The sequence below is a fragment of the Ambystoma mexicanum genome, chromosome 7p (genome assembly GCF_040938575.1).
Source record: "Ambystoma mexicanum isolate Mex_15411 chromosome 7p, UKY_AmexF1_1, whole genome shotgun sequence".
Taxonomy (NCBI): domain Eukaryota; kingdom Metazoa; phylum Chordata; class Amphibia; order Caudata; family Ambystomatidae; genus Ambystoma; species Ambystoma mexicanum.
In genome coordinates, this window is record NC_090939.1 from 586798795 (window position 1) to 586813078 (window position 14284).

The 14284-nt window shown below is 42.5% G+C and overlaps 1 protein-coding gene across 3 annotated transcripts in view; it reads right to left on the reverse strand.

Annotated features, from left to right (window-relative positions):
- Positions 1-14284, reverse strand: part of GABRB3 (gamma-aminobutyric acid type A receptor subunit beta3) — a 1350469-nt gene that overhangs the window by 312734 nt on the left and 1023451 nt on the right. For all 3 annotated transcript variants that reach the window (XM_069636590.1, XM_069636591.1, XM_069636592.1), the window contains one exon: positions 5248-5330. In XM_069636590.1, coding sequence (XP_069492691.1) covers positions 5248-5330 — 83 coding nt within the window. The remainder of the gene's footprint in view (positions 1-5247; positions 5331-14284) is intronic.

The following is a 14284-nucleotide window of genomic DNA, read 5'->3' on the forward strand; positions in this document are numbered from 1 at the left end:
TTCTTTTTTTCAAATAAGCATATACATTTGTCATTTCTAGGGTTTCCAGAATTTGGAACTTGACTTGAGAGATGTTATGCTGCTTTGCATTAAAGTGTCTTGCTACCGCTGAATTAGTGTTTTTATTGCGTATGCATGACTTATGTTCATTCATCCGAATTCTCAGTTTACGACCTGTTTCACCTACATAGTAAACTCCACATGGGCAACGTATACAGTAAATGCAGTTTTCAGTATTGCAAGTTCCATAGCTTTTTATCATGATTTTTTCTCCCGTGTATGGATGCGGAACCAGTCCTCCTTTGATAATGTTATTGCAATTACTGCAATTTAAACATGGAAATGTTCCTGTCTTTTTTGGTTTGATCCTTTTGGTTCTGGTGTCTCTTGTGTTAACTAGATAATCCCTAAGGTTACTGGATCTTTGATACGCAAACGTTGGAGTCTCTAAGAAGAGATTCTTAGTTCTTTCGTCACTTTTAAGTATTGTCCAATGTTTATTTATACATCTTTTGATCTGCATACTTTGGGACGAATATTTAGACACATATACAAGTGATGGAGATTGTTTTTTATCCTTTGGTACTGGAGTGCTGGTTCTTGTTATTGCTTGTACCTTTTCTTTTGCTGACTGTAGATCTTTGTTCGGGTATCCCCTATCTTTAAGTTTTTTGCTTAGTTTTTCAAGTTCTTGTTCGCACTCTCTATCATCACTGATAATTCTTTTTAATCGCAACATTTGTCCATAAGGTAAATTCTTCAGAGTGTTTTGTGGATGGAAACTCATACGGTGTAATAGATTGTTCCTATCTGTAGGTTTTGTGAACAAAGAGGTAGTGATTTGTTGGTTGTTTACATTCACCAGGATATCCAGATAATGGATTCCAGGATTGCCAATTTCCGAGGTAAACTGAATCCGCGGATCTATATTGTTGATATAACTTATGTACTCATTGAGTTCTTCTCTTGTGCCTTGCCAGATGCCGAATATATCATCTATATAGCGCACCCATGTTTTCAATTTATTCTGCCATTCAGGTTTTTGCAAGATATGAGTCGTCTCGAATTGGTGCATTAACGCATTTGCGTAAGCTGGTGCCATTGTTGCTCCCATGGCTGTTCCGGAGGTTTGAATGTAAAATTCATTCTTATGTTCAAAATATGAATTCATTGCAATGAAAGAGAGTAGTGATAAGATGAATTCTTTTGCTGCTCCTATATCGTTTTCCTGTAACAGGAGCCACTCTACGGCTTCCTGTCCCAAGTCATGTGGGATGCTTGTATAGAGGTTTACCACATCTATGGTGAAAAGTATGTCATTCTCTGTAAGTTGGACTCCTTCTATGATGTTCAGAAAGTGTGTGCTGTCTTTCACATACGTTGATGTCTTCTGTATTAAAGGGTTCAAGAAAAAATATATGTATGTTCCTAGTGGTTCTAAAATCCCTCCTGTGGCTGCTACTATCGGTCTTCCAGGTGGATTGATAAGACTTTTATGGATTTTGGGCAGCAAGTAAAAGTGAGGAATGTTTGGTTTTAAGTTCAGTAGAAAAGCCTTTGTCTTATGTGTTATCATTTCTCTTTCTTCTGCTTTTGTGAGAAGTTCATCTAGATCTTTTAATATTTCCATGGTCGGGTCGTGATCTATTTTGGCATAAACATTATGATTGTCCAGTTGTCTTTTGCATTCATTTTCGTAATCTGAGGTGTTTAATAATACCAATGCACCCCCTTTATCTGCTGGTCTAATGGTTATTTTTTCATCAATTCTACTTACGATTAAGGAGCTTTCTACGAACATACAGAATCTAGAACAAGAGATACAGATCTTATCTGCAGAAATTACTGATCTTACAAGTAAAGATTCATTGGATGAAATACTTGAGTCCTCACTGTTTTCTCTAGCAAAACTGTCTTCAGATATTTATTATTTATTTTGTATTATTTATTATTTATTCATTTTGTTTATGTATGTTAGATAGTACATCTATATGCAACATGTATTTACATCAATGGCTAATTACATAAACTATCAGAACATACACGTGTTAGCTGCACAACATACGACACGCAGATATTGTGAGGCTTATAATCCTTTACATGCACAATCAACATCTTTATATTTACATTTTTTACATTTACTAACTAAATTTCACACTCTAAGCCATTAATGTCCTAGTATTGCCTCTACCAATATGGCCGACTTGGTATCACACGAACGGCCATTTTGTTTACATAACGTTGCCCAAGGCAACAACACGAACCGCGAGTCCCAGACGCTGTTCGGAGTTGATCGAGCAAGACGCTGCTCACAACGCTCCAGGTAAGCAATACATCTTTGTAGAATGCAACGCGAAGCCAGATCGCGTATAGATTGACAGCAGTAAGTAACACGGAGATAACACGTTTGTTCTCTCCATACCAGGCAGTGCTTCATAGAGCAACACCACACGCGGACAGTACGCGTGGGTTGCAAACTGGCACACAGGTTAGTGACATGCTAAATTAGCCACAGGCATTCTCACATAGTATAGCACGACAATTAACACCCTGGCACAGTAAGCACACGCTGCTAGTTTGACCTTTAAGCACCGTAGTCATCACAAGGGATTGCGTTGCCATTCTCGTATGTAGTTGACCAGTTCCATTAACCATTTGAACTATAGAGTAAAATCATTATCTTTGTAAATGTTGCATTTTTATGATTTGTAACGATGTATGCCTACTTGTTTGTTTTTTCTCTTTTCTCCAATTTCACTTTTATGTTAAATATTTGTCTGTCCCTGTGGGCGCCCTGTTTGTTAATTATGATCATTTTGGTTGTTAATTCTTGAATATCTGGTTGTTGTACATGGTGCACAGATTAATTATGAACCTAAACATTGTAAACCTTCTAAATCCACCTATAATGCATTATAACGTGTGTAGTACTAACCTGGCTCTGATGAATGATACAATCCGAAATGCATTAGCCGGATGGGTTTTCTGTTTTGCCTTAACTGAGATAATTAGCTTTTTTGGTGAAGTTTAACCAATTAAGCACAATCTTTTATGAACTTTATAAACACAATAATTGAAAAATTAAAAAATCTACATATTTTTGAATCATGATTGAAGTTGGACTTTATTAACTGAATAACGAGTACAAAAGAAATTGATTAACCCTTAGTGGGAATTTAGGGTGTGCGGCCCACACCGAATGCATAATTGCCTCAGTCTTTTTTTCTCCATGATCATTTTACTAAGAGCCATTTTACTAAGAGCCTTTGAATCTTGTAAAAAAAAAAACAACTGACGAGGGGATTCCCGGAGTAACATTACTGAAATGAAACTGCCTGCGTTTGTAGATCACAGGAACTAGACAGTGAGATACAATGGCAAATAAAAACACGCTATTTAAACCCTCTTATTATCTGTGTGAATGCAATATTCTGAGGTCTAACATCACAGATTACAAATAATTTCAATCCTAAAGAGTGCGAAATTTATTTTTGTTCATGTAATTTCAAATACTTTTATTGGTCAACAAGCTCAAACAACTATCATAAAGCTCCCCACTGCATGTAAGCAAAGCACGAGAATGGGTCAGTCCCCCCTCACACAAACACACAACTCACACATCCGCCATAAGAACCAACTACCGTAAACAAACAACCCAGTCACTGGATGTTGCCCTTCCGGAAACAATAACCCCAGTGGGCACAATCCAAACACACTAAGAAAGCCGACAGGCACATATGCCAGTTTCTCCTGGTTATACAAAGCACCAACAGAAGAGCACAACCTCTATCCTACTCCCTCTTCCCTCACTAACCTACCCTGCCCACTTTCTTACAAAGCCATGTGTGCGCTTGGAGACCATGCAAATGGTAACAGTGCACGGTATAAGTCAATAACATACGCAAGACTACACCATCACCCTTTTACAAAATATATCCCCAGGTAAAGAACTCAAAAGCATAAAACGTGAGGGTCTTGAAGGGCCCATACTTTTTTTTTTTATTTGAATAATTAATTAATTAAATATGCATTTAGCCCAATTGGCTTTACATATAACATACAAATACATACATCAATACATCCAATTATCACTTAAAAACAACTTAGAAAAATTAAAACAATCAGCCATATAACATTCCCAAAGACTACAGAAGGACCCCTTGACACCAGTTGTGAACATGTTATATTTTCACATGTCACTGATACATGACAATTATGATCAGCTGCAGAGACGGAATGTGAAGTGGGTGACAAAAATGGTAAACTGCACAACATTGCATATCACCTCTTTTCCACCCCATTTGGTATTAGCAGAATATTAAACAGCACCATTGTTCTATCCATTGATGCATTCCAAATATAGCAGTTGATGTACTTTAAAAATCGGCAAGGGTCACAAAGCGACCGCTGCACATTCTTATCCTCTTGCTTTAAGAAAGTAAATCAGTTTGGAGTGAACCACTCTGCAACGATGACTTTTTGTGAAACCAATGCAAGTTCCTTGTGTGATACTAGCATTTGATACAAAAATGCATGCACAGGGAATATAACAACACATGGCATTATCTCGTTTAAAGTACACAGACTTTTTCTAGGAAATCCATGCGCAATAAACACACCATTTATTTTTAGCTTGCATAATACAAATCAAAAGTATTGTTAATAGTGCTTACATTTTATTTATGCAATACAGTTTCTCATCAGGTAACAGAGACTAATCAGCACTTCTGAAGCTCAATTAAGAATAATGTATCCGACTACCAATCGACTAGTGGAAAATGGCTCAGTTGTATAGCGAATCTGTGTGCACACGTAAAGCTGAATTCCTAATCATAAGTGGGTCTCTGCAACGAACCAGGGTGGGTCATCTAGCTGGATCGCTCATGAATAACAAAGCACATTGAAAATAAATGAAATGCCCGTGTTTTGCTCTTAACGCTACATCTGATTAAAATGCGAGCCTGCGGGTTCTTGTGGTGTAGATAAGAAGCCTTGTAGTGGCAAATCGGAGGAGGATGATTAACAGCTTTGCGACTGTCAGCCTCGTGTTCTTTTAATAACCAGATATGCATCATATAAATTAAACATATCTCGAATCTTTATAAAAGGTGGACTTAACAAAAACGCAGTGATAATGTCACATTTCTGTTACGATCCCGCTGTAAAACGTGTGGTTTTGCATTTAGAAAAAAACACGCCAAGAGCACTGTTGAATTGAACCGCCAGGGTATAGGGATTAATACGTACAGCTTTCTATTTCCAGAGTGCAGTTTTGCTCATCCAATGGATACCTTCTCAAGTCCATCATACATGCAGCAGTTGTCGTGATTCTGAAACAGATAAAAGCACAGCCATGTTTAAAAATATTTTTTTTATTAGTGAAAAGGCAAACACGTACTTATTATCGCTTTCCAGATTTCAAACTACCTAAAAGGTAAAGGATCAGCACAATGTAAATGGATATGTAGAGAAATGTTCACTGTCTGGCAGGCCACTCGACTGTGACTAAAGTGATCGCGAAATGAACTGGGGAACACTGTGAGCCTTTGTACACGATAATAAGCCAGAGACATCCTCGGGGCAGATCCCATGTGGCGGCACTGCTGCATCTGGCACATTATGTATAAAGTGAGCCTTTAAAACAATGCATTCACTAATTAATGGACTGGGTGTCTTTGTGGTTGTGTGCTTAAGGACACATCATCACTGGGGGGTGGGGTGATCGGGCTAAGCTGCAGAGAACAGCAGGCAGAAGCAACACACGCTTCGGCCTTGCTGAGCTACAGGAACTGTCCGTGTTCAGCCAAACCTAAAATGTAAGTAGTGTCTCAAGTACCTCCTGGGCGCATGTAGAGAGCAAGTGTGCGGTGACACGTGGGAGACGTGTCACCGAGCCAATCAAGGGCCGACCGGCTTCCCGCTCGGTAGTTAATTACTACTGCAACTCTGGCTGCTTGAATCTGATTTCAGCGCGCGCTGCACCATGCTGTGGGCCTCCCCCACAAGGCGCTTCACCCATGGGCCTGGGACCACCGGGCCCTATAACATCCGAAGAGGATGGGATCCGGTCCACCGCCGATCCCCAAAGACAAGGGGCAACCTGGCCCCTGCATTGCTGCCGGCACTGCCCAGCTCGCTCCAGCAAGAGCTTGAGCGCCGTAAAGGACACTGCGGGTCCCTGCATGAAGTGGGCCAAAAGCGTTAAGGAAGCCGTGATGCGCCACACATAACGAAGGCCAGAGGGGTGGCCACAACGAGGGTTACGGCCTCCCTACAGCCAAGGCCAAGAACAAGGCCAGAGTGGTGGCCACAACGAGGGGCGCAACCTCCCCACATCCCCGCCACAAACAGGAGCTGCCGGCCTCCCTGGCACACAATATATTAACAAGACCAGCATTGCCAGCTGGACCTCGCCAATACTTACAGCCCACTGGGGGCCAAGAGCGGATCCGGCGCAGGGCCGCCCTTCTACCCATTCCCCACAACACATACTCCCGACTGGAGGGGAAAGGAAGTAGCACGGCCCGGACCCCTGCCGCTGTAGAAGAGAGAGAGTGTTGCGGTCTCAGGCGCGTAACAATGGAAAGACCTCCCAGCTGAGGGGAGAAAGGAGAGCGGGCGGTGTGGCCTTTGCTGCGTTCCCTGAATAAGTACTCCCACCTGGAGGAGTCTGAAGGGACGTGGCCTGTATGCCGCAGCCTGCAGCCGGACCCAGCCTTCCCCGCAAGAAGTGCTCCTGGCTGCAGGAGAAGGGAAGCGGCGAGGTCTAGGCTGGTGCAGCATCAATTAAAGTAAGTGCCAGCCTAGGGGAAAGAAAGCGGCCCGGCCTCCACTGCGTGTTGGCCCCCAGCCCACGATTGATGCGCCGGACTGCGACGTCAGACAGGAAAACAGTGACACAGGTGTCAAGCTGTTTGCCTGCACACTGCTGCTTAAACTGGACTGAGCAATCCGGCTACTGCTGACAGCCCTACCCCAGCCACCCCAAGGACTAAAGAGCCGATGTGGCCCCCGGTAACGCTGGGTGCAGCTTTGCCAGGCAGTGGAACGTGTTCCCCCAATATACATGGACTAATAAAGGTTGCCCAGGTTCACAGTCGTCCCAATGCACCCCAATTGACTTGTTACCAATTGTTATGTTGTAATTTGTGTCTGTTATCAACCATGTGTCTTAAACTGCTGTCCTGCGTACCCCGGTTGACTTAAAGTGGACCCAGTGATATGTCCATGTCACCCTGGTGTATGTGTGACCCCGTGACTGTGTCAATCCTTGCGGCCATGCAGCCCCAGCGTGTGTCAGGAGCCAGTCATATCCCCTGCCGCAATGGACAGTGATGCGCATTCCGTGCTGGGCTCCCGCCCTCACAGTGGGTTCAAAAATGGACTCAGTCAAACGAGTGCTGGTGTGCCTATCCTTGTAACTACCTAATTGCCTGTATGTAACGTGATGTCTGCCGCATACTGAAAATCGGAGAAGTAACAAGGTCGGTTGGTGCTGCCATTATGTTGTTCTTGTTTTGCAATGTTTTGTTCTATACCCCTGGCATGGGATGTTGTGTCTCAAGCCCCTCCTGGGCCCATGCAGAGACCACGTGTGCGGTGACACGTGGGAGATGTGTAACCAAGCCAATAAAGGGCTGAGCGGCTTCCCGCTTGGCAGTTAATTACTACTGCAACTCTGATTGCCTCTGATGGCCTCCCCCACATGGCTCTTCACCAACGGGGCCTGGGACCAGCAGGCCCCATAACACACTCCTCCAGCTGCATATAGGGTTGCCAGATGGCTGCAAGTCATGAGGGGCACCCTACTCCAATCTCAGCTTTCAGGCGTTGCCTTTACCTTAGTTTTGCTCCTGTGCATTGAATTCAATTGAAGTGACCCAACACTTCAACCCAGGGCACTACAAGGAACATGCAATAAAACAAGTAAGGAGAGCTGTGGTGGGAAAACAGCACAAGGTAGAAGTAACCCTTCATATAATTCTGAGCTTGGCAAAGATTTTTTTTTATGGTTAAAAAATATAAACGATTACAAAATACTTTCCAATATTAAACAAAATATGTATATCATTACATCTCTTTTTTAAAAGAAATTTTGAAGAAAATATTTGAAGAAAATTTCAAAAAACGATTTAAAATGAAGTCTTTACAACAATCAAAACACCAAAATCTTTGTTTATCCTTCTAAACAATATACACAAAACAAGAAGATACTCAAACACATCTATTAATTTCACCATTGTGGAATTCATATCACTTGGTTATAATAGAAGTATTTCATCTTCAATCACCTTTATAAATGCCACAAGGGCAAAGATTAATGTTTTCCCTTGCCCCAGCATCAGTCGATTCCACAAACTTTCCATGCAATCAACATAATTGAATTGGTGTTCACTTGCTCCTGGAAGCCTCGTTTTAGCAAAAGGAACTTTTACCTGCTCTCAGCTCCTGCCACAGCACTGCGAGCTAAGGGAAGCTCTTGCTGTGCCCAGACCGCTTCCTGGAGGAGGCGGAGTCTATCGTCATCACGTGACTCGTCACGTGATTCCAACTGGGCTTTTAGCCAGCCCCCAGCCGCCCGAGCGGGGTGTTCACTTGCTCCTGGAAGCCTCGTTTTAGCAAAAGGAACTTTTACCTGCTCTCAGCTCCTGCCACAGCACTGCGAGCTAAGGGAAGCTCTTGCTGTGCCCAGACCGCTTCCTGCAGGAGGTGGAGTCTATCGCCGTCACGTGACTCGTCACGTGATTCCAACTGGGCTTTTAGCCAGCCCCCAGCCACCCTTGCGGCAAGCCTGACGGTGTGAAGGGCGCTGACTGTTTTATGGCTGTTTGGTGCTGGGGTGCCATATAACCTAGCTAACTGGGCCCTATACAATCGAACCGAAACACTACGAACTTCAGTGGAGGTAAGGGCTGTGAAGATGAACTTTACTATTCCATGAAATATTGCTAAGTAAGCAAATATACGTGTGATCAGGAGACTGCGGAGGTGTTAACAACCTCTTTTATCCTGGTTACCTTTTAATCGTTCAAATTGCTCAAAATGGTTAAACCTAAAACTTCCAAAACCCGCTACAACTTGAGGAGGGGTAACGGTGCCAAGGACGATCATACACCTACTGTTAAAGACAATAAGATAGTGCATGAGGGGGAGAAGCCCGATAAAGGCACTATACCTGCGTTATTCCAAAAAGTCATCCCTAAAAAAAAAAAATTGGGCTCTGACCTTTTAGGTGATTCCCATGAATCTAATCACAATGGGAGTCAACCATTGGATGTTTCTAACTATGAGGATATTGATAACAACTCGCTGTTGAATCTCTGTCTGTCCATACAAAAATCTATGACCCCTCTCCCAGGAGGTGGAAATCCTGCCACCAATGGTGGCCAGACAGTTGAAGGGCAGGTTTTGCGTGCGACGGATGCATTGTCAGCATCATTCGCTGAGCCTCAAGATCTGATACCAACTGGTGGCACTATCCCTAGCAGAGTTGAAGACCTACAATCACCTCTCTCCGATATCCCATCATCTACCTCGGATACGGACCGCCTTTCGGCCTCACCTAATCTGTATATCGACCTGGAAGCGTCAACCGGGGCCGATGAGATCAGGGGAAACGATAACTCCCATTCCCAAGCAACATCAATTGCTGAACTCCAAACTTCGATGGGCACCATGCAATTTGCCCTAAAAATTCTACTCAAACTTTGTGGTAGAATTAATGTTAATACAGTCCTCCATCTGGGTCTACCCAACCCTCGAATCCTGCAAGACACCCCCCATCTGGAACTTGCGAGTCTCAAAGAAATCTCTACAACTGAGGCTCCTTCTATTAATGAAGAAAGGGCATCTGATTTAATGGAAGGGGAGGTGGCTCCTATATCTAAGAAGCAATGGAGACTGACCAGACAGTTAAAGAACCAAAAGGTTCCTGTGATTATAGCATCCCCACTCCCAGCAACAGCACCCGTGCCAATAAAATCTAGGAAAGCACGGAAAAGAGCCCGCAGATCAAAGAAGCGCCTGAGTGCACAAGCAGGCAAACTAACTAGCTGGTTACTGCCTGATAAACCTAATGAGATCTCGTATGTCAGTAGCAATGATCAGGAGCCAGGATCACCAATCTATTCAGAGGAAGAATCTAATGTATATTCTACTCCACGCAGGAAAGATAAATATCCACAGAAATCTTCATCAGCCATGAAACAAAACGATAAACCTAACAATACTCTATTGAAAATTTGCTACATTAAAAATTTGAATTAAAGGAATGCAAATAAATGGCTGAACAGATCTCAAGTGCTGGCCAAACTTCATCTAATTCCACAACTGCGGGTTATACGGTATGAAGATTTCTCCTTTGTGCAACCTTTGAAAGTACCCAACCCCAATGTAACTGCGCTACACTGTGAGGTACATGAAACGATCGAGCTAATTCGTGCTCATAAATCTAGTCTAGCACAGGTGGGATTGGGGGTTGATGTAAACAAAGAAGAAGAGGACCCATTAATACCAAGCGTAGATAGCACCAGGAAGACCAGTCAGGCCATAATGCCTAACCTCCCTACTAACAAGAAGGTACAACTAAGTGATATTCAAAACACCTTGAAATGGCTGGCTGACTCACTCCCTATGGTCCTCCAAAAGCAATGAACTTGTTCTCTTTTGTCTTGGAATACTCGAGGCTTCACTCATCTTCTTACCTCTCAGGGTTCTCTTCCGCTTATTGGTACTCAAGATTTTTTCCTACTCCAGGAGACTTGGCTCATGTCACCACTTCTCATGGACGGTTATGCTATACACTACTGTCCAGCTAAAAAAGGACACAGGGGTCGCCCATTTGGTGGATTATTGATTGGAGTGAAGAATACCATCCCTAGTATCAGGCTATCCACAATTTATGAGGACTATATCTGTGCAATTGAAGCAGTACTAGGGATGGATGTCACAGCGATAAAAGTGTTCATAATCAATGTCTACAACCCCCCGGGTGCTAAGCATCGAGAACTAATACAATAAGCACTCCACGATTTAATTGGCAAATGGAGAATGAACACCGGGTCTAATCACATTATTTTTGCCGGCGACTTGAATTGTCATATTATTGGGGCCCGGGGATTTGTTCACACTAATGGCCTACACCAAGACAGCAGAATGGAGACTGCATTAGAGGATACTGAGGGTGAATGCTGGCGTCTATTCTTGAAATGTTGGGACTTGGAGATAATGAATGGTCGAACCCAGAGTGATAGACCAGGAAAGAGTACCTGGCATCAGGGATTGTACCAGAGTACAATCGACTATATTTACACCAGTACCGAAGTGGCAACTAAGGTCCTCGATATGTCAGTAACCCAGAGCCCTTGGAGTGATCATAATCCGCTTATTTTGACCATAGAATCTATTCTTTCCATTCCTCAGAATATCCATAGCGGTGAATTAATTGTAAACTATCCAGCAAACTGAATTATCTGGTCTGACAATAATATTATTAAGGCCTCTAGGGTTACTGAACAGTGGAACATAGACTATGCAACAAAACTAGGTGCCATGTCGCCCGATGAAATTGAAAACTGGATAACCAGTTTCTCGGGGGAACATGCGATATGCAGACGCCCATTGGCACTGAAGGAAATGTCCTCGAATCCCCCATTTGATAAGATAATTCGCAATGCAAAACGTAAACTTAGGGGAGATATAAGGAAACTCAGAACCACTAACCATTCTTTAAATCTAATTGCCCTCAATACTCGAAAATTAAAAAATAAATACCATACGTGGTTAAAACACTATAAAAAAAATCTGAAATTGGGCAACTGGTGTAAAACAGTAAGTTTGCTTTGCTCCAGAAATTCCCGTAATATATGGGCAATCCTAGGGGGAGCAAAGAGTAAAGGGAGAATCCCAATGCTGAACACAATAGGTGCCCAGGAATGGGTTTCCTTTCTTGAAATGCGTAATGGAAGTGGCGCTGGGTTCGAAGAGTCATCTGGTTATATCTCCCTAATACCTTCCCCCTTTACAGTCACTATTAATGATCTATTAAGTAACATCAAAAACTTAAAAGCTTCTCGTGCCCCGGGACCTAATGGACTTTCCAACACAGTCTTAAAGAGTAATCCCCTATTTTGGGCACACTTAATGAAGTTACTGTTCGAGAAAGTAATAGCTGACGGTAGAGTGCCGACCACATGGCAAAGGGCCATTCTGATACCAGTTTTTAAAAAGGGTAACAGACTGGACCCTTCTAATTATCGACTCCTCTCAATGGTAGATAGCACTGGAAAATTATTTGCTTCGTTCCTACTAAAAAAGCTACAAGCATGGGTGGAAAAAACGGGGATCTTAGACCATTTTCAGAGCGGCTTTAGACCTGGTTACTCAACGTCACACAATTTGTTAGTCATGGATTCATTTAGGAACAAGGCATTACAGCCCAATAGTCCACCTTTATATGCTCTTTATGTCGACTTTAGGGCAGCTTTCGACACAGTCAATAGAGCTCTACTCTGGCACAAACTTAAAAGTTGGTCTTGTCCTCCAGCTCTCATTTACTAATTGGAGCAACTTCACACAAACACCTTGGTACAGCTACGCTTAGATAATACAGGTAATTTAACACGCCCAGTTACACAGTTAAGGGGTGTTAAGCAGGGCTGCGTTACTGCTCCCCTGCTTTACAACCTCTTTGTCTCAGACATACCTGAATACCTTCGGGGCATACGGAATTGTCCCCCAAAAGTGGGTAAGACCCAGTGTACTATCTTGGCCTACGCCGACGATGTTGTGATTTTTGATCACACATTCAGTGGACTTCAGAGACCAGCAGTTAGGCCGTGGCAATACGCAGAGGTGAATGAATTGACCATCAATCAGAATAAAACCGAAGTACTTCTATATACTGCAGGTAAAGTTGCACGCCCCACTGTGTATGTTGGCAGGCTTGAAATTAATTACACAAACTCTTATAAATATCTAGGAGTGGAGTTTGATAATAGAGGTAACTATACACTCTGTATCCAGGCAAGAAAGATACAAGCAGCTCAACCTACAGCTTTAATATGTAGGTTTACCCAGGATCAGAGTGGTTATTCAATCTGGGGTGCAAGACAACTTTATGTGCAGTGTTTCATACCTGTGGTCACCTATGGGCTAGAATCTTTGACTAACATGAATCTAGACTGGCTTCAGCTCTTGGAGGGGAAATTCTGGAGACGTATACTTGGTCTCCCCCAATGCATCCCGGTGGCAATATTACGTTTAGAACTAGGGCTTCTTTCCCTTAAATCTGTTGTATTGCGTAAGAGAGCTGAGCTTTACATTAAGATTAAGAACAATCCAACTAACCCCTTTTGAAATGTGTAAAAGATCTTTTGGGAGGTTGTAAACAGTCTAAATTGGAGCAAGATATGTTGGCGCTGAGTGAGGCAAGCGGCTGGTCCCCGTGTTGGGGCCAAGATAACCAAAAGATGTTTTACTGTCTGCAGAAGTCCATCGCACTTTGGGACTGGCAGGAGAATTATGGGCATTTGGCTACCTTGAAAAGTTACAGTTTTGTGACTTATGTCCTCTATACTTTCAAGAAGAGTCAATTATATCTCAATCTCTGCCCTTCCCCGGCGTTGAGACGTTTCATCTTGCTCCTGCGCATCAATTATTTACCCACATTAGTAAATAGACCATGGGTTCATGTGTCTCGACAATCTATAAAAAACTGCAGAGTTTGTGGTATTTCATCCAACTCTGAAACAGCAAGGCATGTGTTAACACAGTGCCCATCGATGAGTCACCATTATTCCAAGTATTTCAGAACTTATGTACATAAAATGGATCATCTGGGATCTCATGAGTTCTGGAATTATTGTATTAGCACTCTAAACTCCAGGCTCCATATCGCACTATTTAACATCTGGTTAATTGCCGAAAAACAAATGAGTAGTTGTGATCAGTAAGAGGTATCATTCTTCGCTCTGTTCTTAATGACCTGACCTAAGATCTGATTAATTTGAACACCCCCTTCAGGGAAATTTGCTTATTAAGTGTGTTACTAAGGTTTTCTTCTGTCAATATACATATTAAGTATATGTATTTATACGAGAAAGTCCAATGAATTGATTGACATTTGATGTACTGATGTATTAATTATTAAGTAAGTATTCTAATTTCTTGTACCTTCCTGTAAATGTGTGTTAAATGTGTAAAGTTTTAATTTTTTAAAAACTGTATCACATTACAATAAATAAGATATTAACAAATCTCATTAAATGCTTTGTTTGAGCATTTT